The sequence below is a fragment of the Microtus oregoni genome, unplaced genomic scaffold (genome assembly GCF_018167655.1).
Source record: "Microtus oregoni isolate MIOR12 unplaced genomic scaffold, Mior012 000007F_ref0000211, whole genome shotgun sequence".
NCBI classification, from domain to species: domain Eukaryota; kingdom Metazoa; phylum Chordata; class Mammalia; order Rodentia; family Cricetidae; genus Microtus; species Microtus oregoni.
The window spans coordinates 31,797,790-31,825,058 of record NW_024543066.1 but is presented as its reverse complement, the minus strand read 5'-3'; the positions used below and the strand labels follow the sequence as shown (position 1 = coordinate 31,825,058).

The 27,269-nt window shown below is 38.5% G+C and overlaps 1 protein-coding gene across 1 annotated transcript in view; it reads right to left on the bottom strand.

Annotated features, from left to right (window-relative positions):
* The window catches only part of Col19a1 (collagen type XIX alpha 1 chain), a 307,873-nt gene that overhangs the window by 236,436 nt on the left and 44,168 nt on the right, over positions 1 to 27,269 (bottom strand). The window contains exons 5-8 of the mRNA XM_041655913.1: positions 19,863 to 19,986; positions 17,740 to 18,015; positions 14,141 to 14,221; positions 10,266 to 10,391 (exon numbers count right to left, since the gene is read on the bottom strand). Of these exons, the coding sequence (XP_041511847.1) occupies positions 10,266 to 10,391; positions 14,141 to 14,221; positions 17,740 to 18,015; positions 19,863 to 19,986 (607 nt within the window). The remainder of the gene's footprint in view (positions 1 to 10,265; positions 10,392 to 14,140; positions 14,222 to 17,739; positions 18,016 to 19,862; positions 19,987 to 27,269) is intronic.

The window sequence follows — 27,269 nt, the reverse complement described above, 5'->3', positions numbered from 1 at the left end:
GTGTGTGTGTGTGCATGTGTGTACATTTGTGTTTATGTTTCTGAATTCCTGCTGCCTTTTTCTCTAGTACCATCCTAAAGAAGGCATAGATGCTTCTCTTTTATTTCCCAATCAAGATTTTAGTTTATTATTGGAAAAAGTTACAACCAAGAGTTTTAAAGAAATTATACCTTCCAAAACTCATTTCTTGGGATATGCTTTCTATTCATGCCTTTTAATTCCTGGAACACACCTGGTGGGAGGAGCGAATTGACTCCCAAAAGTTGGTCTGTGACCTCCCTGTGTGCACCACTCACACATGAACACACTCTTACCAAATTAAATCAGACATTAACTGTATTTATATATCAAACACCATTATAAGCTTCTAACTAACGTTTTTTGTCTGATTCACACTGTGGAGCACAGCTTTCTGAACCAAAATTTCTGCCAAATCTTCCAGATCTTATACATGACACCCATTTGGGTCACTATTAAGGCTTCCATTCAGTAAACAATTAACAATAGTTTGGAATCTTAAAATTTGACCCTGCTCTTTGGGCAGTCAATACACCTTTTAAAATGTGGCTTGCAAAACTCAGCATATTATGTCAGAAATGGTCCCAAACAGAACAGAAAGCAAGACCATTACCCCCCACCACACACACACACACATATGCCATGCTGTTTTGGATGCTAAATTGTTCTTCTATTAATGTATTTTGCTTCTAAACTTGTGTTTGCATATACTGAGTTTGTAAGCAAGTATAAACACTACTAATATTTCCTTTCAAATGAAAAATTTCTATTTCCAATCCTTTTTAAGTTATACATGTGTAAGTTATAGTAAGCTTAAAAACACTAAACATCTTAGAAATTATCAGGGAGGTAGTAAAAGTTTCCTTCCACACCTAGTGAAGTTAGGGAGACAGCAACTTTTGTAAAATCGTATAAAAATCTGAGATTCCATGAAATTAATATAATCTTCTTAAAATGGATCTGTCCTAAACAAAGATTTGGGCTAATTATATTGTCAAATATAGGTTAAATACAGCCTCAATAAGTTTTAAACTGCAAAACCAAGGTAGGGAAATCAAGACCTTTAATCTGAATTATCTACTGAAAGATCTGATTGTGGAAACAGACACCTGCATTGCGCACTCCTCCAAGTGAAAGATGATTTAAGATACAGAGCTCGGTGCCATCAGCCAGCTCCTAATTGTGGATGGTGAGATACCAGTCACGGCAAACCATTTCCTGTCCAGAGTATTCCTCGTGATGAGTAATTTATAGTGTGAGTCCGTATCAGTTACCTCTGCTAGGGCTCAGCTGTGCCTCGGCCATCAGTTAACTTAGCGTTGGCCTTGCAGTAAGCGATCATGGAACCTTAGAGAATGAAACATTCCTTGAGATAATATAAGAAGCGAAGGGGATTTTCAATCTGAGACAGGGTGCACAGAAAGCCAGATAACAAAGGCTGGCTATGCTTTAGAAAGCAAGGAGGGCAGGAGACCAGGAAACGGGAAGCAAATTCCGGAGCTGTCATACACCATCCCTATTACATTTCATTCTAGAAGGCAGCACTTCTAAACATTGCTAGGTAGAGTTCCCTGAAGTTTGTTTTTACAGAAAGCCTTGGGAGTTCTTACTAATTCACCTTTCCCTTTCATCACTCAACGTAGTTGTCTAACAGCTGCTTATTTCCCTTCTGGACTTTGGGGTTAAGTTTCTTTGAGCTCTGCATAGCTCAGCAAACACTTATGGAGGTTCTATTAGCATGGGTGTCCTCTATCAGCATGTATGTCCATGTGTAGGCATCACAGATTAAAAAGACAATGATTCCTTCTAGTCCAGGAGCTCCCAGGGCTATACACACACAGATATTGGTGATGTAAGCAAAATACCATGTGAGGGGAATTGAGGAGCTTCCAATTTTGCTTACTGGACTAAAAACTTTCATAAAAGAGCTGCATGATCTTGGAATGTAGTAATCAGTAATGATGATGGTAAAGGATCAAACTATCAATTGTCTGAATCCATCTTCAATCTTTCAAATTTATCTGACAGCTTTATTTAAGATTGTATAGTGGTACATGTGGTCCTAACTGGGCTGGCTAAAAGATGCTTCTAATGGAACCACTTCAAGAAAGCTGTCTTCTAGAGCCACAAAGATGACTTAAACTGTTGCAGATATTTCTTTAAATCCACTGTTCAGTGTATCAGCAATCTACATGAGGAATAAGATAACTAGCTAGTTAGCTAAGCGATGTAATATTTATGTACTAGATACCAACTGCATGTTAAACCAAAAAGGGACATTAGCAGACTGGGTTTCGGAAATCTGGCTAACTGTTTGGTAAATAAAAGTCAAGTGCTTGGGTGCCAGCTAGGCTGCATGTGTTGAGTTCGTCCTCCATCTGTTGCGGTCTCTGCCAACTGCTCTACTTGGGATGTGAGTGGAAGGCATTAGAAGGGAGAAGCCATTAAGAAAGAAAGTCAGCTGCACAGGGAGCAGGTTTCTTCTGCCTATTTCTCTACTAGCTCTGTCCTCACAATTCTGCTCATTGCAGTGATGGATCCTATCAACATTCACCTCCTGACAAGACAACGACGAGACAGTCCACATCAAAGCCAGAGTTTTTCACCAATAAAGTTTTAGCCTTGGAACTTTAGCCAGTGAAACTAGAAAATATCACAGTGAAATGATAATTTTTGTGTCATTTTCTATAAATATTGGTTATTATAAAAATTCCAATGCTATGTCTGCGTTTGATAAAATTTTCATTATTATATTTTTTAAATACACAGGTAGATAAGATGACTTTTTTGCAAAATACAAGTTGATTACATAACTAATCAATAACACTAAAAGATATTATTAGTTTTAATAGAAAGGTGAAACATAATCACATTGAGATTGTTTTTCTTACAAACAGCATATTTTTTATTGGTAATACTTGACATAAATGTAAGACTGGTATTTTTGTTCACATAAAGTTCACATTTATTTCTTCAGCCTTGACAAAATATCCTATTGTTCCACATGAGCTAAACAAAGATGACCAATAGACATGCCAAACTGGACAGGGGAAACTCATGAGTCTCCACCCCTACACAAAGAACTGAAAGCAACTAAGGAATGTTGAGAGCAAGAGAAATGATCTTCCCCAGGTTATCCAAGACCAAATGCCCAGCATGAAAACATGAACACAAGTGATATCACACAGGCCGAGAAGGTTACATTTAGGAATATAACAGAACACACACACAGATATTCATGGAACAACAATTTAAAAGGAGGCCATGAATTTACAGAGAGCAAGGAGAGGCATATGAGAGCATTTGGAGGGAGGATTGGGAAGGGAGAAATGTAATTACACTATAATCTTAAAAAGTTCCTTTTCTCATTGGATAAAGTTGTGTGTTCTTATTTAGAGGTTTCAGTTTCTATAATCGCTATGTGCAAATACATATTAATTTTTTTCTTAACTTAGGGAGAAACTGTGGAAATAAGCTTAATTCTGATTGTCTACGGAAAAATTAAGTGAAACTAGAAATGCAGAGAGGAAGCCAAATGGCTTAAACAAAAATTATTTTCACTAAACGCCTATAAGTTTTTTAGTCTCCGAGGCATTAACGCCACATCTGGACCAGGCTAGAGCAGAGCTCATTAGGATTCACAGCAGCTACAGGACCCGTCTGCACGTTCATAAACCGAAGCAGCATCTGCCTTTATTTCCTGGAGCTGCAGTATTCTCTCAAATGCCTTTTTAGGAAAAGTCAAGATTCAAACATCACCATCCTTTCGTTTCCCAGCAGAAAAGAGGTGCAGAGACAATTAACCATGGATCAGACTTGTTTGTGCTCATGCCAGTGCAATGGCTGGGGACCCAGAGGTTATGGAGAAAAGAGCTGCCATCGAACGTCCGGTATAATGAGGGTAGTTTAGCAGCTTATTATGACAGGCAAGTTAGCAACTGACCCATTGTGTTATTAGATGTAATTCTTCAGTATCTTAAAGAATATGGCTTTTTACCATTACAGGTTATTTTAATGAAGTCATGGAACTAAGTTTAATGTCTTTGATAGTGAGTACTCTGTATGTATATGTTCATTTGCCTGTGTGTTCATGCATGAGCATCAAAAGCATATTTGGTAAAAGGTATAAAAGGTAGATTTTTCTATGTTTTAGGTCAACTCAGAGAGTAGTCATGAGTGGGCTACTGTCTACGGAGTGCAGATTACAGATCTCTAGAGTCACCTTTGAACACGTTGGAAATATTTCAATTCTAGTTTTGAATTTGGAAAAATGAGCAAAATCAAACCGTCATAGTTTCATAATTCTTATTTGTGTGGGTAAAACTGTAAAATCCTCACATTGGGTGAGTGAACTGGTTTTCAGTAATTCTCAGGAGATGGATATAATCTTCTGCAGGTGGTGGAGCGAGAGGATCTAATGTTAAAGACGTTCATAGACTTAAAGATGGGGACACAGCACTCTCTGGAACAGAATTTAGAGAGCCAACGTCACAATCCACTCCCTAAGCTGCAAGGCAAATGGATTTGTGCTTTAATTCAAACTGAGCGCGAAAGGAAATCTGGGTCTTTGGCCACATCCAGATGATGCCACAGCAGGAAGGCTGGTGTGGGCAGAGTGTCACCTTCTAACTCCACTTCTTGCAAGTTATGAAGCTTAAGGAAGTTCTAATTCTCTTTATATATTAGATCCTAAATCAAAAAAAAAACTAACAACAGCTCTGAACTAAAAGGTCTTTAATTATTGAATGAGTTAATTTAAAGGAGGCTCTTGGCAGTGTTTAGAACATAATATTTATTACATAAGTGGCTATTGTTATCGAAGTAATACAAGTTTGTGATTCTATGTGTAATTATTTTGAAGGAGTTCACTAGTTTGGAAACATCGCATTTTTTTGTCAAAGAAGCCAAAGACACAGATGATAATTTGAGTTTTATTTTAACACTACTGCTAAATAAATTTTGAATAAGATTCATTTCCTTAAGTGAGTTCTAATTTGGTCTCATTTTAAGCCAGGATTTGGAGCAAGAACATCAGCAGGCTGTATGTTTGAAATATATCTTCTAGATATCAAACATTTATGCTAGTCACTAAGCTGCCTCTTCTATGAACTTCTAATTTCATCACTAAGATAAACCACAAGGGGTACGTGTATGATCTCCATTTGATAACGGAGAAAGATTGCTGTACTGGAACCCACTCCAGGAAGTGTAACTCTGCTTGCCTAATGTCAAGTACACACTAATGACACTAATGGGATCTATGTTCTACGTACTCTAGAAGGAACAAAGGAATTTAATAACTCTTTCCTCCTGCTTGGCATGGCGATAAACACCTTTTAGCCCCACACTCAGGAGAGAGAAAGAAGCTTGAGGATTTGAGTTTGAGGCCAGCTTGGTCTACTTAGTGAGTTCCAAGCCAGTCAGGACTGCAAGGTGAGACTGTCTCAAAGATAGATAGATAGATAGATAGATAGATAGATAGATAGATAAAAAAGTTATTCCTCCTTAGGTGAAAGTTAATCAGTTAGAAAACAAATATTACTTTAGCATCATTTAGGTTCTATTTTAGTTATATTTTTACTACCGCATAAGTAAAATAGACATTATTGGAAAATAATCTTATTTTTAAAAACTATTGATATCTCCCTCAAACAATGGACAATGTACTGGCACATAGAGAAGTAGGAAGTAAAACAAATTTTTGTATACAATATGCAGACAGTGAAAGCAAGTATGGCTCCCCAACTGGAGTTGCAGGACGCTCAGCCACTGTTCACATCACCAAATTTTCCCACCTTAGACAAGAAGGACAAAGTGTGTCTGTATGTGCATATGTGTGGGTATGTGCAAGGGTATGTGCATGTGTGTGGGTATGTGGGGGGGGTTGTGTGTGTGTATGTGTGTGTGTGTGTGTGTGTGTGTATGTGTGTATGTGGGTATGTGTGTGTGTTTGTGTATGTGGGTATGTGTGGTGGGTAGGGGTTGTGTGTGTGTGTATGTGTGTATGCGTGTATATGTGGGTATGTGTGGTGGGCAGGGGTTGTGCATTGTGATTCTATGCATTCCTGTATTTCTTTCTTCTGGAAACTCATCTTGCCTATCTACATAAGCTTACCAAAAGTAGACAGGTATTTACTGTAGAATGGAACATTCCCCTATGAACCAACAATAGCTAGTTTACTAAACGTAAGCAGAATTTCAGGTGAGCGGCATATGTGATGCAGACAGTTGCTGTTTTGTGATATTTGACAGGAAGGCTCTATGTATAAGGTGAGGAACGCCTACTCAGTGTCTGCACTGGCTGATAAGGGTAATTTGTTAAAAAAAATATAATTAAGTGCTATAATTCTTTATTCTTAAAGTTCAAATGAATCCATTCTCCAAAAATACATTTCACAAAACAGTGTTATGCAGTGTATTAATTTGCTTCTGTCTCCACAGGGCAAAGAAAAGCCACCTTGGTTGAGTGCCACTTTGTTCAGGATCTTCACTAAGAATAATTACTGCCATCACTTCACCAGATGTCTAAGTACAGGTCTATCTTACAACAGAATTTGCATGTGAATAATTTATTACAATATCATATTGGGGGAAATACACATTGAAACTAGTGTGCAAATTTTGCTTAATAATGTTCAGAATATGCCTAATTCCATAATCATAAATCAGTTTCTGGTTTAAATGTAAAAAATATTTCCATTTGAAAACAATGCGCCAGAGGTGTATGCACCATGGCGTGTTGCCTACATACTTACTCGAAGATGTTTCAACATGTCATATTTTTATTTTGACAGTACTTTCTTTTTTGTGTGTGTTTAGAATTACTTTTTATTATTTTTTGGTAATTCTATACATGTATACAACATATGTAAAGCATATAGACCCACCATTTTCACCCTCCAACTCCTCTAGGGCTCCACATTCCCCCGCCCCAACCTATCTCCATCATTGCCATCTCCTGCTATCCCTCCTCCTCCTTTCAAACCGTGGAGTCCAGTCAATGCTACCAATATACGCGTAGTAGTGGGACAATCCATTAGAGCAAGGGCAACCTGGCCGGGGCCACATTCCTAAAGAAAACTGACTCTCCTCCTAAGAGGTGATCAACAGTTCATAGTTCCTCAGCTAGGGGTGGGGTGGCACGAGTTCCTCCCCATTCATGCTGTAAACTGAGCAGTCTGATCTTATGAGGGTACTGTCCTGAGTGAGGTAAGCCAGACCCAAAAAGGGGAACATGGGATATATTCTCTCATAATTGGTTTCTAGCCATAAATAAAGGACATTGAGCCTATAATTCGTGATCCTAGAGAAGCTAAATAAGAAGGTGAACCCAAAGAAAAACATATAGTTATCCTCCTGGATATTAACCTTCATCAGGCGATGAAAGGAGACAGAGACAGAGACCCACATTGGAGCACCGGACTGAAACCCCAAGGTCCAAATCAGGAGCAGAAGGAAAGAGAGCTCGAGCAAGGCAAGGACGTCTAAATTTAAGGGGAAAAAAAATCAATAACACTGAAAGGCAGTAACTAAATGAAGCTCAGTGATGCTATTTGGCTGACATGAAAGATACCGTAAGTTCAATTAATGAAAATGGGGAAACATAGCTGTGAAGATTTGTGGTTCTATTCATTTAATCACATACTATATGTGAACCAATCATTTTCTTCAGAAATTTATTTATAAAAAACAAGACTGAAGAGATGACTCGGCCAATAAAGGTTACGCTCACAGGCCAAAAATCAAAAATCTGATACAGTATTTTTATTACAAAGCAATAGGAGCATTTTATCTGAAATGTTTAACTAGAGTTTGGTTTAAAATTTTGAAATTTAAAAGACTGACATTTCTTCATTAGAGTCAAATCTTTGTAAAATATATCAACTATACCATCGAATAAAATAATAGTGACTTGCTATTATTTTCATTTTGCACGGGCTCATTAGAATTACATAAAATAAATGTTAAACCTTCGATTATAGAAGTGAGGAAACACCTTCTTTTCCAGAAGTGTTAAATGCCTTTCACAACTGAACGAAACTAAAGTTAGAAGCAGAGCTGGCACCACCATGGACGCAGACCCTGGGATGAGTAAGTGGTTAAAGACTGAGTTAAAAGAGGTATTTATTTTGGGGGGTAAAACTTACAAAACACCAACCATCAGGAAGGGAGCCTAGTTGCTGGAGCAGGAGCCGGAACCAAGAGGCTTTCAGCTCAAAATAGACCACGCCCCAGTGGGCTGGTATTTCAGCGGCTATTGGATGAAGGGGCGGAAGGCGCTTCTGTAGCACTGAGTGTTTCTCTAAAAACCAGGGCAATGCTCGCCACTAAGTAGGGTCTCTAAGCTGCACGGAACTGGCTGCAGAGAAAGCAAACTAAGCTGATACTGTATTTAGCTCCACTGGAAGCCGAATGAATCTGGACCCTGCGCGACTCTTGGAAGCAATTGAAGTAGCCTGGATGCAAAAGAAAACTGCTCGAGGTACCTGGGGAAGGAATTAACGGACAGTTTTACTTTCTTTGTTTTTTTTCCCCTAACATTAGTTGTTCGAATTCTCAGAACACTTGCCTTTCAGTTAAGAAAATGAAATGTCAAGAGCCAGAGAGGCGTGGCCAAGTTCACACCGTTCAGCAAGGAAGAGTTGGACTGATCCCTGCATCTTTCTCCGCGGAATTCACTTTATTACCTCTGCAGGCCGTTTACCTATGCATGGTCCCCCCAGTTGTAAGACGATGGTAGGAATGCTAGGCTGACACTCTGCACAAGTTGATAAGGATGAAATAGTACAGAGTAGAGAATACCCGAATGACAGAACACACGTAATACGGAGGTACATTTCAGAAAAGGGAGTCGCTTTCAAAATGGAGGCCAGTCAAGAGAAGGAAAACGGACTCGGCAGACCTGGACTCAGTTCTCAGCCTCAACCTATGCTGTTTGGGCAGTAATTAAGCCTCACTAACCCTCAGTTTTTCCATCAGTAAAATGGCATTATTAATTTCCAACATGAAAATTTGTATGAGAGTCAAACACAAAAGCACCAAAAGCATTGGCCTCAGTGTTTGCACACGGTGAACAGGGAATACGTATATTTACTGTCTGGAATGATTTGCATGCTTAATGAGATTTAAGTCGTCTTTACATAATGTGTTAATTATTTTGAACTTTCATATAATGATACCAAAAGCCAAGGAGCCCACGATCCACATACTCTGTGGAAGTCTTGAGGCCCTGTCAGGCATTAATCTCCTTCCAAAAAAAAAAGCTCAACTAGATTATGTAAATAATCATGAATTTCCAAGTGAGGAATTGAAGTCTCTTTTCCCTTTGAGAGGAAAGCACAGTCACCTGACCATAGTATAAATAAATTTATATGATTAGCTAAAAGACACATTCAAAATACCAGAAAACATTACAGTGTAGTTGAGCTTGTCCAAGGGAAGACAAACCTTGACACATGGTTTCTCGCCTATGAGTGATTGCATACTAATAGGTCAAGAGCTTAATTGTAACTTTCACACATTGAAAGGGAGTTAAAAAACACCCACAGTCAAACATGAGGCAGAGCTGGGGAAACCCCATGGAAGAGGGGGAGAAAGGATTGTTGAGCCAGAGGCATCAAGGACACTACAAGAAACCCCACAGAATCAATTAACTTGGCCTCATATGAACTCATAGAGACTGATCCAAACCTAGGGAGCTCACATGGGTCTGACTCAGGCCCTCTGCATATATGTGACAGTTGTGTAGCCTCATATACTGTGGGACTCCTGACAGTGGGAGCAGGGCCTGTCTCTGACTCTTTTGCTGGCTTTTGGGATCCTTTCCTCATACTTGGTTGCCTTGTCCAACCTTAACATGATGGGAGGTGTCTAGTGTTCCTGCAACTTGATATGCCATGTTTGGTTGATATCCATGGGAGTCCTGCCCTTTTCTGAAGAGAAGTGGATGGGGGAAACAGAGGGGACATGGGGCTGGGACTGGAAGGAGAGAAGGGAGAAAAACTGTGGTCAGGATGTAAGAAAAAATGATGATAATGATAATATTTCAAAAAAGGAAAGCATAATCCAATAAATGAATCTTAGATTTCTTTTTCTGATGTATTTTGGTGGCTGTATTGTTTTTTATATTTGATTTCACCAGCACTGAAGCAAAGAAGGTACCTTCTGAGGACCACTGGCCTCAGTCAAGGAGTCCAGACCACTGTGAGGAGTGACCTTTTGTTGCGTACATATGAAGACTAGCATACCTTGATTGGAATGCACTGGCATGGGTCTTTAATTTCCTGCTTTCCCGGCAGATATAAAGACATTTCACCAGTGTGAGTGGTCACCCATGATGGAGTGGTACTTCCAAGGTTGTCTTGCTCAGGGCACTAAAATCCCCAAAGAGAATGAAGAGAATGATGTCAGTTCTAGATGCTCGTCCTATAGAACCAGAGATAGTTACAGCCATCCTTCCTTCTTATTAACCAAGCATTGTCATCCATGTTTAAAAATTATCGCGCTTTTGTTCTATCACAAATCCTCCAGTGTGTTTACCCACACTGACAACACACAAATAATATATGAAAACTGATTAGCTAAGTATAGTAATATTGTACATTTAAAATATTATATACAAGACTTTACACAAGCAAAATGTAAAAAGTATCTGGCAAACAAAAGTTTAAAATCACATACATTTAATTGATAAAATATAATTACCACAAGAAGTTGGCTATAACTGTACATAAAACTGGAAGTTACTTCTTTTCACATGCTAAGGTCATAATTAGTTAACAATAAGTATACTCTGTTCTGCTCCAATGTCCTTTAAAGTTATAAAAGTGGAGGATATCAAATCTTGTGAGTTTAGAGCATGCGGAACAACATAAAGTTAAGTTTGGTTAGAAAGAGAGAAAATCTTCCTCCCATCCCAATTTAGTTAAGGAGGCAAAAGAGAGAGCAATTAAGAGTGGAGACTGCTTTAGCAGAGAGGCCAAGGGCAGTTCTCACCACCTACAGCTGAGCTGTTATTCTCGCCTCTGACGCTCTCTCCTATTCTTCTGCACCTGCACCCAGAGCATATATCTACACGCCCACAAGCACACGCATGCACACGCCTCACATCTACATACGTAACTAAAAGAAATACTTCATAATATAGAGGAAAATTGATTAGCAAGGTGGTTCTGAGGAGAATGGCTCCTGTGGACACCTGACACCACGCTGGTCCTAGGCTTATCCCTTTATTTGCAGCTTCGGTAAAGTGAAAACAACAGGTGGAAGAACATGCCAGCTGCTCTGTGTGCTACAGATTACACGTGAGGGGAAACACGTTTTCAGGTTAAGAATATGAGTGATTCTTGGGGGTTTTCTTCTGTGGTGTGAGACCATGGTGGATATCTATTTTTGCCCTTATATTTATTTACTTCTTGTATTTACTTTCTAAAATAAGAATTCATAAATTGTTTTTTAATAGATAGAACTCTAATACTTTTGATAATAATAAAACCTGTAACAAACAGCACCCGAGACACTGGGATTAGATTCCTATGTTTAGCCCTAGTGATTTCATGCTCTTTGCTTCTAGATTCGGTGATCACTGGATATCCTAACACATTTTTAAAACCAAGATCTTAAAAATTATACTCAGATGAAATAATAGCACTACTCAGACTATTTATTCTTCCCAGATAACTCACTATTTTCTAAGCAGTTTTCCCCTTACATCATCAGTCATGTGGAGTTTGCTTGAGTGGTGGGTTTTGAACTCAGGTCACATGGTTCTACAGTAAGTGTTCTTAACCACTGAGCCATTTCTCTGGACCCCTTTAAAACGTTTGTCAAAAATAAAAAGCAAAGAAGACGGTTGCGATCAAAAGTTCGTCCAGTGTGTCTAAATGACTTTTGTATGATTATCTTATTTAAGTGTCCGTGAAATGTGTCAGGTTGCTATTTATTATTAACTACAGAGTGGGTGGTGACGTCCTCACCACAAATAATTATCAACATGAGAACGACTGTGTTTGGTTGTTTTTATATGCTTGGTATGAATTCCTTACTTATTTTCAACTACAAAACCAATTTCCAAATAATCCTTATAAACATTATTTTTATTTAATTTTAAGGTTAGCAGTGTGAAAGTAACAAGAACTGTTAACAATTGTGACGTCAAGTCTTACTTTAGCTACTAAAAGTTACTTTATCCAATTCTTCACCTATACATATATAAACCATTTTTATAGTACCATAGTTTACATAAGGCAATGAATACTGGTCAAGAATATTACATTTACAGATATTAAACCATCACTGTATTACTTTTAAATGGCAGAAGATGGTTATTTTAAGAACCCTAATAAAATACAATCATAACCACTTAAAAGAAACTTTTGGATTTCATGATTAAAGGTATAGGCTCAGGCAGCCTTGGTATTTCAAGTCTGTAGATTGGCATTCAAGTTATCTTTTCAGATATTTATAGAAAGATATTTGGCAGACTTTCACTTCGCTTGGAATGGGATCCATAAACTGAGTTTGAGATGTGCTTTGTACAGCCAAGTTATATAAGCAAGACAAAATATTTGAAAGACTGGAGTTATTTGGCTAGATTTTCACCCTGCTACTCAAACTGCATGAGAGAAGGTATGTGAATTCTTGAATTAAAAATCCCTGGTTAAAATTTCATGTAGTCTTCTTAGCAAGTGTAGAAATTTGGGGAAATTTAAGATTCAAAGAAATAGAACTTTATCAAATCTTGGATTTTTGTTTTCTGTATGTGCTTTCGGTGAGTTTTTTAGAATTATTCCCTTCTCACAACTTCGTAGTGGACAAATCAGCAAACGAAGAGGTTCTGTTGATTTTCAGCAGAAATGACCCCCAAGGGCTCAAATAGTTCAACACTTGGTACCCGGATGTGGTACTGTTTGAGGGCTGCCCTGCCTTGGAGGAAGGGAGTCACTGCCACGACCTTGAGACTTCCTAGCCTTGTCCTACTTCCAGTTCTTACTCTCTGCCTTGTTTTTAGGCTGAAGAGGTGACCTCTCAGCTTCCTGCCAGGTCTACCTTCCCCACCACCATTTTGGACTCTTCCTTTGGAATCATAAGCTAAAAAAAGTCTCCCATGAGTGACCTTTGGTCATAATATTTTGTCAGACAGTGTAAAACAAACTAACACATACTTCGACAATCTTTTGCTAACAATGTGATAGATATGAAAGAATTTGAAAGTAAATCCTCCATCTCTGTCTAATTTGTACTTCAATCAATTAAAAACAATTATTATATTCATAATATTATATTATGGTACGGAGGACTAGTGCAGTGAGACACAGAACACACTGACTCTTTTTTTGTGGGAATGAAGAACATGGATGTGGGAGCAATGATTTGTCTAGAAAGTCAAGACTAGTTAACATGGGAGACTACTCTACTGGGTTGATATTTCATTGCCAACAGGGAACCACTAAGGACTTTGAGAAAAAAATGACCAGACAGGGACTCTGTTCATGTAAGTAATTTTTTTTTCTTAGTTCGGTGTCTACTAGTACCATGGTTAAAAGCAAATATCTACTGTAGGAAAACAATAAACATATAATCTAGTGATTTAGAGACTCATTCTGGTCATGCCGCCAAGAAAAAAAGGTGTGCTAGAAAGGCAGTTGGCAGGATGCTGTGAAAGCCAGGCATCAGGTAAAAGCGGATTTGGCAATGACAGGGAAAAGAAAAAATAAAAAATAAAATGTATCACAAAGCAAAACTATACAAGACAGACAGGCTGACTTAACTTAAAGTGTGAGTCCAATTAATGCAAAAAAGACCTAACTTTAATTGGGGTAGCACCTCCAGTCAGCTGGGGTCTCAGATGAAACAAGAGTGAAAGGTTTAGGGGAAAGATGTTAGTCCTCTTCGAGCTATGCTAAGTCCAGAGTGAGAACAAATCACCATCAAATTGCAATGATCAACCCGGTGGTTGAAGTTTGGGCAGGTACTTGGAAGGGCTCCCTACTGGAAATAAGGGCTCATCCATCCAGTCTCAGGTGAGATACTTCAGACTGTCCCACACACAGAATCTGCAGACCTTAAGTTAAAAGATAACGAACATGTGTTCGTGTTTTACCCGGTAAGAAACTTAGCCTACCTTAGTAGCTGCTAGGTCACAGCATGATTCCTTAGCTAGGAAGTCTGCATTGCAGGAGATTATGAGCCGGTGAAGTTCAATCTGTAAAAGGTAAATAGTAATACGCATCATTGGTGTTGATAATCAAATCCAGGCATTAGGAGCTATAGCAATTCAAATAGAAGGAAAAGAAAGTTAATGTAAGTGATGGATACATAACATATTTATGGCGTTCAATTTTAAGTTATGATTCATTACTTTAAGGATCATTTGAGAAGCCATCAGTTACACAGGAAGATCTTCAGACAGGAAATGAGTTAATGGTCTCAAGCAATAAAAATGAAATGTTGAATTAAGGAGGCAATAGAGACAAACATTTAATTAGAGATATATTGCTATGTGCTACCATATACTATTGTACAAAATGGCATTTAAAAGTAAAACTTTGCAGGAAGGTAGACGAAGGTGTGGACATGGAATGGAAAAGGCTTTCTCTTTAGGTCCAAACGTCCTATTTGAGGTATGAAGTAAATGTGTCATTCCTAATAAAGTAAACAGAAGATATTTAGTTTTCACCTATGCTTAATGAAATCTGCATAAAGCCTATTGATTTTTTATTAGTGCCATCCTCAGCAAGACTCAAAAGCTGAACCCTGTAGCACCTGCCTGAACTACTCATATTGCTGACTTTGATGCAAGAAGAAGGTTATCTCGAGGCTAACTTGAGTTATATGTGGTTTTCCAGACAGTCTGGACCACCTGAACGATCCTGAGTCAATAGCACTAAACCAAAAGACTCACAATCTTTTTACAGAAGCTTCTTCTACTTGCAGAAGAGTCACTTTTTTGGCATTTGGGCAGCTGGTGGTACTAGAGGAAGGAGCGCTGGTTCTGCTCATGGAGCTGGCTCCTGACAGGCCACCCATGCTTCGGTGGGTGGCTCTACACCCATGCATGTACTGGAAGCCTCGGGTAGATACAGTCATTTAGAAACAAGGCCATGAAAGGGAAGGTGGATGTGGCAGACTGGAAAAATGGGTATGGAGGAAGATGGTGGACATGAACAAAATACTTTGAATGAAATTCTCTAAGAAAAATTAAAAATATGTGCTGAAGTTTTAGTACCATTGTTATAAAGGATACAATATGTACTGGACCAAAAGACAATAAATTCCAAATTCGCCTTCTAGAAATTAAGATTACACTTTGGTGGTTGAGTGAGGTATCTCCGCAGTTAGGGGCACTTGCTGAGCTTTAGAAGACACAGGTTGTTTCCAACACCCACATGGAAGATTATAACCATCTTTAACTGCAGTTCCAGGGGATTTGATGCCTGTTTCTGGCTGTCAAAGGCACCAGGCATGGACATGGTGCATACTAAGTACATGCAAGCAAAACACTTATACACATACTATAGCTAAATCTAATGAGCATTCCATTTGAAATAAACATGTTTTCAAATGACTGGATGAGCAGTTACATGCATATCTGTTAATTATTAGTGTCTTTTAACAACATAATTTTGATCAGTAAAAGAAAATAAAAGTGCTTGTATCCAGTTAAAATATGTAGGGTATATCTTTAAAAAATAAATACATGTGGAAGCTGATTTTGTTCTCCAATACCATTGCAAGGCGTCCCGGTCTGTAGATTATAAAGATGAGTCACAATGGTGATGGACCACATTATGGTCTCTGCTTCCTCCTTCATGGAAGCTTTGTCAAAGACCCACTTAGTATACTGTACAGTGATAAATGATATGTTAATAGTTACAGCCACCATTTATTGACATATTTTAGTTCTACTACAAGCTTAGAGGTTTTGGAGAGCAAAGAACAGTAAGGATTTTTTTTGTTGCTGTTGTTTGGTTGATTGCTAGGTTGGTTTTTCTTTGTTGTTGTTTTAGGGTGTGTGTGTGTGTTTCTTTCATATTCTAATCTGTAGAGACCAGATTATGAATAAGTAACCATGGTGCAAATCCAACACTATTACAACAATCAACTCCACCAAATCTGTTTTGTAAGTGAAGACACTGACAAATTAGCAGATGCAAGCTGAGATTGTGACTCAAGCTAGCGGGCAATCTCTGTGGCCCTGTCATGTCCCCAGGACAGGCTGTTCTGCTCTGCCTATTCCTCATCATCCTGACCACAGAGCCCGACAGTCTTGTCTTTCTGATCTGCTCACGCACAATCTCTAGGAGAAAAATGCTTTAAAAATCATGTTTCCTGGCCAGGTGCTGATGGCACAGGCCTTTACTCCCAGCGCTCTGGAGGTTTAGGCAGGAAGATCTCTGTGAGTTTGAGGCCAGCCTGGTCTACAGAGAGAGCTCCAGGACAGACTCCAAAGTGACACAGAGAAACCCTGTCTTGAAAAACAAACAAAAGATACATATTTCCTAAATATGTATTTGTATCTATACATCTTTCCTTCCAAACAGATCTTTAGAAATAACATACTCCCAAACTTTATTTCTGAAATGCGGTTTCAATGTCAGCACTTTGTGTCTACACCTCTGGCATTTATTCCCGGTCATCCGCATTCAGATTTCTGGAGACTTTCTTACCATTTTACCCATAAGAAAATATTTAGCTATTAAATATAGGCAGATCTCTCCCTTTAAAGATCACAGCCCTTATTTTGCAAGAAAATCGACAGTAAATCTATATCACCTTAGCTTCAAAATGTAATTTTTAAAGGGCCTTTCATCTGAGTTTTCCTAGCTGTCTGCTCATCCAAATGAGCCACTGTTAGATTTAATGACTGTTTTTCTGTGCAAAGGAACTCTAAAAGGACATTATAAGTTGTGGAAAATGCAGTAAGTAAAATTGCTTAAATGAATTGCCTATTGTTCTTGAAAAAAACATCAGATAGTCTGGAACCATTTAAAGTTTGCCTTTTTCCCATCTTTTTACTTAAAACACAAAAGTTTGGCCAAGTTTATACTTTCTTTGTCTCCTATCTTCAATTTTTTGCTCAAAGTTACTCCCAATCATCTAGTGTTTAAAGGCATGATACATTTATTTTAAATTTGCTGACTGGAAAATGAGGTTGAAAATAAAATATAGAATATAATTATTTGAGAAAATAGGGTTGGGAATAAATATTCTTCGGATATTTAATGACATTATAAACATTGATGAGAAGGAGGTTTGTGTGTGTGTAATCATTAAAGGAGGAAATGGGTTCCTCCCTCGCTTCTTTCCTTCCTTCCTTCCTTCCTTCCTTCCTTCCTTTCTTCTTTCCTTCCTTCCATTTTTCCTTCCTTCCTTTCTTCCCTCCTCCCTCTGTCCTTCCTGTTTCCTTTTCCTTTCTCTTTCTTATACTGAATCTTCTGTAGCCATGCTGACATTATACTCACAATGTGACTAAGAATGATCCTGAACGGAGCTTTCCATCCCCTTGCCTATACCTTTGCAGTCTGTGGTTGGAGACACACCATGAACCACCATGCCTGGTTTATGTGGTACTGGAGTTCAAATCTCAGGTGCCATGCAGGCTATGCAAGCTCACTTCTTATGGAGTCACATCCACGGTCCCAGGAAGCCTCTCTTAATGATATATTTTGCTTTAAATTAGAGATGATGGAAGTACCGTGTAAGTATTACTATTACACTTACGTCCACAGGCTTGCCATCTGAAGCTCGCGCGGCAATAACTGTCTTCCCATGAAAATCCACAGAGTCCTTCTCTTCCGTGTGCCGACTTGCAATTAGATTACAATCCATATAGAGAGAAAGGACTCGGGATTGCACACCAATGCCAAGTTTATGCCACTGACGATCGAAGAGAGGGCGGAGTTCTCGATTCTTAAAAACGTAGTTCAACAGATCCCCCTCAGCACCACGGAATATAAATTCTATCACCTTCTTTGTGCCGTCAATCACTATAGAAATCTGAAAAAAAAAAAGATAACAGAGTATCTCTATATGGCTTGAGACTCAATGCTCAAAATTAGTAAAGCTCTCAAATAAAAGCTCCATGTGTTCAACAGTGTGACTGAAGAACTGGCTAAACAAGAGACAGTAATTGTGCCTGCCACACTGGTGGATACAAAAGAGCAAGTATTTTGCTTCAAGTGTGTTAGCATGAAGCATCCTTCACAAAAGAACATAAAAGGGTGTACATGCGTATACAAATGCAAATGATTATTTCACATTTATAAATGCAATCATAACTATATACTTGTGTTATGATTTCATAAAAGTGTCATTTTATGAAGTATAAAAGTTATTGATATTATCACATACCTAAACATGCTCATCTATGTCATTGTTCTACGTGAGTATGCAGACTACAATTTAAAAGAAAAACAATATATGCATTTCTTTTTACATGACAACTGACATGGTCCTTTTAAGCCCTTAATCATTTTCATGGCAAAGATAGATATTTTATAGATGACATGCATTTCAGTTCAAATTGTCTTCCCATCATAAAATTTTGAACTATATTAACAGAGAAGATCAGCCAGAGCTAAAGGTGTCCAATGGTTATGTACAGAAGTGGACACAAATGAGTGATGCTAATAACTAATGTTCAAGTCTGTAGGGTGCTTGCGTCATCACTTTGGCTCCACCGTCATTTCCACAAGGTCTCCTGGGTTCTCCACTCTTCCTTCTTGTTCAGACATAGCCCATCACACTTCCTTCAGTATAACTGTGCTGTATAAGTTCTCATAAATGTTCTCCCATTATATAGACTTTCTGCTCCATAAGAACATGACTTATGCTTTTAAAAATCTCTTATTTTCTTTTGATGTGTGTGTGCATGTGTGTGTAAGTATGATGCACATATGTTCACAAGAATGTAGAAACCAGAGCTGACATTAGGTGCCTTTAATCAAGTGCTCTCCACTTTCTGTATTGAGGCCAGGCCTCTCCCTTGAACCCAGAGTTCATTGATTTGACTAGTCTTGCTAGCTAAACTGCTCTGGGAATCCCATCTCCCACCTCGTGAATGTTGGACTTACAGGTGAACCCCACCTTCACCTGGCATTTATGTGTGTGCTGGGGTTCTGAACTCCACCCCTCAGTTTTGCATGACAAATGCTTTCCCTTAGACACTGAGGTATCTCCGTAGACCTAAATTTCTTATTCTCATCACTTCTTCGCATAAGGCATGTGGCTCTTATTTGTGTTTATTGATGAAACAAATAATTGTTAAGTATCGGGATAATATATGATATTAGTTATGAGAGGAAGTGAAGGTCATTAATGGGGTGAAGTCAGTCAATTAGCCCCCGTAGAAAGAAAGTAATTTCACTGTCTTCAGATAAAGTATGAATCTCTAGGGCTGGAGGCACGGTTCAGTGGTTCAGAGCGCTGACTGCTTTGCAGAGGACCTGGATTCAAGTCTCAGCATCGACTTGGTGGTACAAATTGTTTATATCTCCAGTTTCTGGATATCCTGAATCTCTCTTATGGCCTCTCTGGTTATCAGATAAGGACATGGTGTACACACACACACACACACACACACACACACATGTACATACATACATGTAAATATTTCGGTACATAAAATAAAAATAAATCTTTAAGACAAAACAAATCTCAAACCTCTGGTGTACTAATTCCCACATCGTTGATATCATCAGTGCTTTCCTATTTATAATGCTTCCATTTTCTGTTGATGAGTCCTCTAACCAACACAGTATTTGAGTACTAACTATGTCTGTTTCCAGATTTGGGTGCACAGCACAGAGAACCATCTGACCTAATGAAACAAATTAACATCTTACCTGTGGCATATTCTGCTGGTTTAAAATCCGCCATAAAAACCACCGCTCCTTCTTGGTGCTTCTCCGTACTCGAAACATGACTGCTACAGAGTACTCCTCAGGAAGGCCTTTGGGAAATATCTTACTATGGGAAGAAAGCAAATAACTATTCAGGGGTGACTCACGGTGTCCAGGGAAGAAATCCAGGTATGAACCCTGTGAAATGTGATCTCTCAGTCATAGAAACTCTCAATCAGTTTATAATTTATTGTTCATTTTTCAGCTATTAGAAATACGGATGCAGTCATGTCAGCATTTTCTATGTAATTATTATTGTAATTCCCTAATATGTAATCATCTAATATGGTTTTGATAAAGGTTTTAATATGTAAACGAGTGGGTAGACTACAGTAAGTAATATGTTGTTCTCTTATTGAGGGGTGTCTAACAGACAAGTTGTTCAGATGAACATCAGTGGTTTATCAAAATGAAAGTGGTCTTCCCTGGTGGTTTTTGGTAGAGAAAAGTAGAGATAATTTCAAAAAACATTGATTATAAATCAATGAATATTTTCTGATGAAATTTTACCATATTTATCTCTTGCAGAGGAGTTCCTAATGTTGACCTCTTGGTAAGTTATGATGACACTAAATTGAATGATATTTAGCTTTATTTGTCTTCCTTTAGAAAAAGTAATCTTTCTATATGGTAGAAGCAAAACATTCCCCCAATATCCTTCTACCACAGTCTCAGGTTCAAAATATTGGTCTTAGTAAAAACACAAAGAAACAAAAAAAATTCACCATATACTTATCCACATAGTCATTTCTATTAGATAATAAGTAGTGGTTAATTTTTTTATTGAATTTTGGAATTCTGCAATATTGTAATATTGCTTTTGTTTTCTTTTTTTAAGTAAGAAAGTATGTCCCTTAAAGACAAACAGATTTGAAGTCATCGTACATAAATAAAGCACCAAGCACTTAATTCATAACTACTAACTTTGAATATTATTCTCAGCTCTACTAACAGTGATAACCAAGACATTGACCACCAGACTGTTATGGAGAACACTGAATTTTTATTTTTTCTCTTTGTGTCAGACTCAGAGTCACATGGAGTAGAGAATTTACAAAGAAAATATAAAAAAGATGTACTTGCTTAAGGTTGTAATTTACTTACTTGATTAAATAGAGCATTCACATATGTACCTATAAATATATTACTATGCATACATATGTATGTGTGTGTATGTGTGTGCCTCTAGAGACAGACAGAGTACGATGCCAGCCTAAGAGAGTTTTGACGTTATGATAGTGGGAAGGTGACAGACATTAAGGGGAAACAGTACTACAGGCTGGTGAGAAACTAATTGAAGCTTTTATATTGCTAAAATATTCTCTAATATGTGAATACATTTTAATAAATACACTTATATTCTATAGCATTTAATGTGCATTTCTTACTTTCTTTTATTTTTTATTTTTGCTGAAGATCCTTATTCCCTATTTTTTTAGTTTGGAAATAATATTAGACAAAAAAGCAGATGCAGGTGATTTTTTATTCATATTCAAAATGGCCCATGAAGTGGTGAAGACAACTTACGTCTTCAGCAATGAATTTGGCACAGGAACTACTACAAATGTACATTTGGTACACAGTGGTTCAAGAAGTTTGGCAAGAAGAGAAGAGCCTTGAAGCTCAGTGACCAGTTATCAGGAGTTGGTGATAACAATTGAGAACAAGCATCTAAGCTGCTCTACTTCCAAGTACATGTGAAGTTAACAAAGACTGCAAAGTTATTCCATGATCCCTCAACATTTGATCAAACCAGAGAGGCAAAATCTCAGTAAGTAGGTGCTTAGTATTTAAAATGTCCCCTTGAATTGTCATTGTCTGTTATTCTACGCAACAACAAACCGTTTCTCAATCAAACTGAGTTGTGGAACCAAAAGAGGATTATATACCAGCAATGACCATTGAAGAATACCAAAGCACTTTCCAAAGCCAAATGGTACCAGAAAATTGTTATGGTCACTGTTTAGTGGTCTTCCTCCAGTTTCACTGGCTAAACCTTTTTGAATTCTAGAGAAATTGTCATTTATGAGAAGTATGTTCAACAAACTGATGACAGGTGTCAAAATCAGCAACATTTGCAGCCACCATAGCTCATAAGAAAGACACAATTCTAGGCCATGCTTAACAGCACACTGCACAGCCAACATCTCATAGTTCAACAAACTGCGCGGTCAAGTTTTGCTTCATCTGTGATATTCACCTGACCGCTTGCCAACCAACTACTATTTCTTCAAGCATTTCAGCAACTTTTGCAAGAAAGACACTTCCACAATCAACAGGATGAAGAAGTGCTTTCCAAGAGTCAATCAAATCCTGAAGCACATATTCCCATGCCAAGAAACAAGCAAACTAATTTCTCATTGACAAAAAAAAAAAAAAAAGTGCTGACTACAAGGTTCTTCTTTTACTTAACAAGGCTATGTTTCAGCCTAGTCATAATGATTTAAAATTCATGGAAAACTGCATTTCTTTGTTTTCTAATATAGGTTGTTAGCTTGATATATCTGGGGAAATGGAACATCAAATAAGGATGAGTAATTGCATCCATCCCATTAGAGACTAGTGTGCACGTCTGTGAAACATTGTCTTAATTACGAATTTAAATTGGAAGGTCCGGGCAACCATGGACAGTGCCATCCTTCAGTGGCTTGGTTTGGGCTGCAAAATAAAAAGTAGCCGAGTGTCAGCCTAGGAGCAGCCAGTGTGCAGCATCTCTGCATGGTTAGTGCTGTAATCTCTAGCCTTGAGTCCCTGCCTTGGTTTCCCTGATTTTAGACTGGAACCTGAAAACTGAAAGAAACCCTTTCTTCCCCAGATGACTTCTGGTCTATCACAGCCATAGCAAGCAGTTAAGCACAGCTGAATTTTACAGTGTGGTCCTTTCTGGATCCAGATATTTGATGCACTGTACTCATTTGTGATACTGGAAGGCAGCAGGAGGCCACAGGGCTCCATCAGTCACATGATGATGAGAGTAGAAACCTGGTCTGCAGTGCACTGTGCTGCTGACCTATGCTGTGAGGGAGACAGGTGAATGACATATATTCTCTACTTTAAATATATTCAAATTAATAAAAACATATTCATTTGCTTATATGCTGTTATCTAGGTCTAGAGAGAAGGTTCAGCACTTAGAAGCACTTTTTGCTCTTGCAGAGGACTTGGGTTTGATCCCCAGCACATGCAAAGAAGCTCACAATTGTCTGTAACTCCACTGCCGGGAGATCGAGTAACTTCTTTTGGTCTCTGTGAGCACTGTATGCACATAGTGCACATACATTCATGCCGTCAAACACTCATAGACATAAAATTGAAAAATGATAAAGAAATCTTAGGGCTGGAGAGATGGCTCAGCAGTTAAGAGCACTGACTGTTCTTCCAGAGGACCTGAGTTCAATTCCTAGCAACCACATGGTGGCTCACAACCATCTGTAATGAGATCTGGCGCCCTCTGGCCTGCAGGCATCCATGGAGGCAGAATGTTGTATACATAATATATAAATAAAATCTTTAAAAAAATGTAAAAAAAAATCTTAAAAATAGATGAATTAACCTACGTATAATCTAGATTTATTTTGTTTGTTGAGAGTTTAGCAAAAGAAGCAACAGACCTTACCACAACTACATTATTATATCCCTTTAATTAATCAATTAGGAAACAACTTTTTTTATCAATTTCCTGAAAATAAATCCCAGTAATGGGATATTGTTTATTCTGGGATTTTTTTCCAGTATCAGATAAAATTTTTACTAAATTACTATTGACAATTACTGTGTTGTTTGAAGTAGTGTTGCTGACTTAAACATAACAACAACAACAACAACAAAGCAGGCACAGATACCTGCCACTCTTTGGGAATATTTAAACCTGAAAGGTGGGCACATGTAGGGTTGAAGAGATAACAGGAAACTCACTTCCAAATGGAAGCTTTGAGTTAGGTGCCGCAAAACTACTGTTGAAGGGAATCCCAAGCCCCACATTAATCCCTTATCACGTGTAATAGTAGTTGATATTCTACTTTGCTTTCAATATGAAAAGCAATGTCTCGAGACAGAGACCCACATGGGAGCACCGGACAGAAATCTCAAGGTCCAAATCAGGAGCAGAAGGAGACAGAGCACGAGCAAGGAACTCAGGACCACGAGGGGTGCACCCACACACTGAGACAATGGGGATGTTCTATTGGGATCTCACCAAGGCCAGCTGGCCTAGGTCTGAAAAAGCATGGGATAAATCCGGACTCGCTGAACATAGCGGACAATGAGGAATACTGAGAACTCAAGAATAATCGCAGTGGGTTTTTGATCCTACTGCACGTACTGGCTTTGGAAGAGCCTAGGCAGTTTGGATGCTCACCTGACGAGACCTGGATAGAGGTGGACGGTCCTTGGGCTTCCCACAGGTCAGGGAACCCTGATTGCTCTTCGAGCAGATGAGGGAGGGGGACTTGATCGGGGGAGGAGGAGGGAAAGGAGAAGCGGTTGCGGGGAGGAGGCAGAAATCCTTAATATATAAATAAAAAAATGTAAAAACAGTAAAAAAAAAAAAGAAAAGAAAAGCAATGTCTCTGTTGGCATGATAAGTCAATGGGCATGCCTCATTGCCCAGCATTAGTTGGAAGCTTTTACCAAGGGCTCTTCAAATGCTAATGTGTCATGGTCATTTATCCAGATATATTTCTTTTTACCCAAAAAGATTACTTTTGTTTTATACCTAGTAAATGATGTTCACCTGCTACAAGCATTTTACAAGTGTGTGTATGTGTGTGTATGTGTGTGGGGGGGGGTAATGTAAGAGTCTCATGGTTCATTATAGAATTTTGCTTCTTCCGACTCATTCTTGTCTTTACTCTCTTGTTGAAGTCACTCTAGCAGATTTGGAGCTCAGTTTGTTTAGCTGATAAAACCCTCACCTCCTTTGTGGTTGGGTCATGACGGTGGTAAGTTGGTAACATGGAGCTCCATATTCACACGCTTATCAGGCACACATACACAGACAAACATGGGAGTATTTGCACAAACCTATACATGTACACGTACCTACACTCACTCCCTCATTGGTTTCTGCAGAGGCTGATTCCTCTTAACCATGCAAGCTTCAGCAATCTGGTGGGGTAGATTCACTTCTTACCAATATTGCCCACCTACAACACTGAAGGTTTAGCTCCTTGCCCTTGTTCAGTCAGGCACATAGTCCCCAATTGCCTTCTCTCTTCTAGAATGAACTATAATTTTTTGTGATTTTTTTATTGTTTAATATCCCAGCCTACAGATGTATTTGCATATTTGAGTAAACCTCTTTTTCAATCTTTAATGCATCATTTTCAAATGGTCTCATAATCTTGCTTTGAAAATTATCTGTTCTCTTGCTATAAATCAGACTTCCTCTGACCTGGCTGTACAACTGATAGCTTCTAGCTCACTCATCAAACTAATGAACAGGACATATTTGCCATCCGTTCATTCCTTACCCACTGCCTCCTGAATTCTAGCATTATTTCAATCAGCTAGCCCACTACCCTCTTCTCAGCCACCTTTCCCACTGTTCGTGCAGGTTTGAAGACTACTGGCACATATTTTTTTTTGTTGTTGTTTTTCATGCAAACTAAGCCTTAAACCGCAGTGGCTACAGGTCCCTGCAGGGACGACTGAAATGTAAGTTCTCTGGGTGCTTACATCTAATCCACTCACCTATATGTCCTTAGCAGCTACAGCAGTGTCTGCACAAAGTAGATAATGCATACAAAGCAAACAAATAACTGAGCTGAACTTGGACTGTTTTTCAGAAGAGAACATGACTGACCCTCAATATACTTCCCCCATTTTGATAGAACAGTGAATACATAATATTTCAAAAATTCACAAATTCCTCTTATGCCTCTGTATGAAAACCAGAACAGTAAGTTAACCACAGTAAAGTGACACTGGTCCTTATGTAGAGGACACACATGAGGACTGTAGGCAACAGCCCAGTCCATCTACAGGGACAGCTGTTAAATAGTTCCAGCCAGCTGGTACCATATGGGAACATAGATTCAATGTTGCCAGATCATCCATTTTCCCATAGAAGCCCAAAGCCGAAAGTCTAGATTTATACCTAAAAAGTTTAGAGTTTTAAATGTTGGCAATTAATCACATTTTTTTTCAAAAAAAAAATACTGTCCAGACCAACAATGGACAAACCGAACAAAGCCAAGGAACAGCAGTTAGTAAACTTGAAATTACACGGCTGTCAGCTGAATTCTAATATAGAACACTATAAAACTTTGAAAGGTGACAAAAGGAAGGCCCTAGCCTACACTTGCTGCTTCTTCAAACCGATTGAGAGTGGAGAGTGTTCTTGGGACATAAAGAAGTAATATAAATTGGTTCAGAACAGGGAAATGTTAAGGTGGCCAAAACCAGAATTGCATGATACGAATGGAAAACCTAACATTGAAAGTAAAATCAGTTTTAAAACAACTTATTAATAACAAAGCAAGATGGCAGCTGTTGGGGATTCTCACAGTGATCTGTTGAAAGAGTAGAGTTGTGAGGGTGTAGTGAGAGATGTCTTAAAATACCTTGTCTCGGAGTCACAGACCCTAGATCACTGTCAACTGTATCTCCAGGATTTGGTGATACTTAATGCTTCTGGGACTCCTGCTTGCTGTTTTCACCAAAATGCAAGGGCTTAGTAAATCATTTCTTAACCCACTTCTCTGAAACTCCTCATCTGACTCCTCTTTGTGGGTGATTCCTCTATCTTTATTTCCATTCCTAAGACATTTACTAAAGCCACAGTTAGAAATGCTGTGGAGTCTATGAGCTGGATGTAGTCTCTCCTGGGGAGTTCATGGTTGTGACTTTCAGCTTTGCTTCCATAGCGAATACCAAGAGTACAAGAAGAATGGGAAGAGCTTGTCCTCTTACTCCCTTGTTCTGTGTGTTTTTGTCTCTTTTTCCTCATTCATACAGTTTTCTTTAGACTGTTATTCCCATTCCCCTCAAGGTCTCTTACTTTGTCTGGCTGTGTTCTCTGTGCCTTTTCCAATATTTCTAACAGATAATCTCTCAGCTCATGCTTTCACTCTATTGGCCCCAGGCAGTAGGAAGGGATTGTGGTGTGCAATTCATAGAACATGCCAAAGATGGTCTTATAAGCATTGAGTTATCTGCAGTGGGTAAGTTTTGGAAAATTTTGTTTTCTACTCATGAATCTTAATATAGTTGATCCATGGGTAATTCAAATGCAGAGTATTTAACATGTACATGTTTTTATACGTGGAGTATGTTTTGCTGTTTTCTGAGTACTTTATGACTGGAAAACACCATAATCCAATGTGAATATGAAACATTTAAATTTTTAAA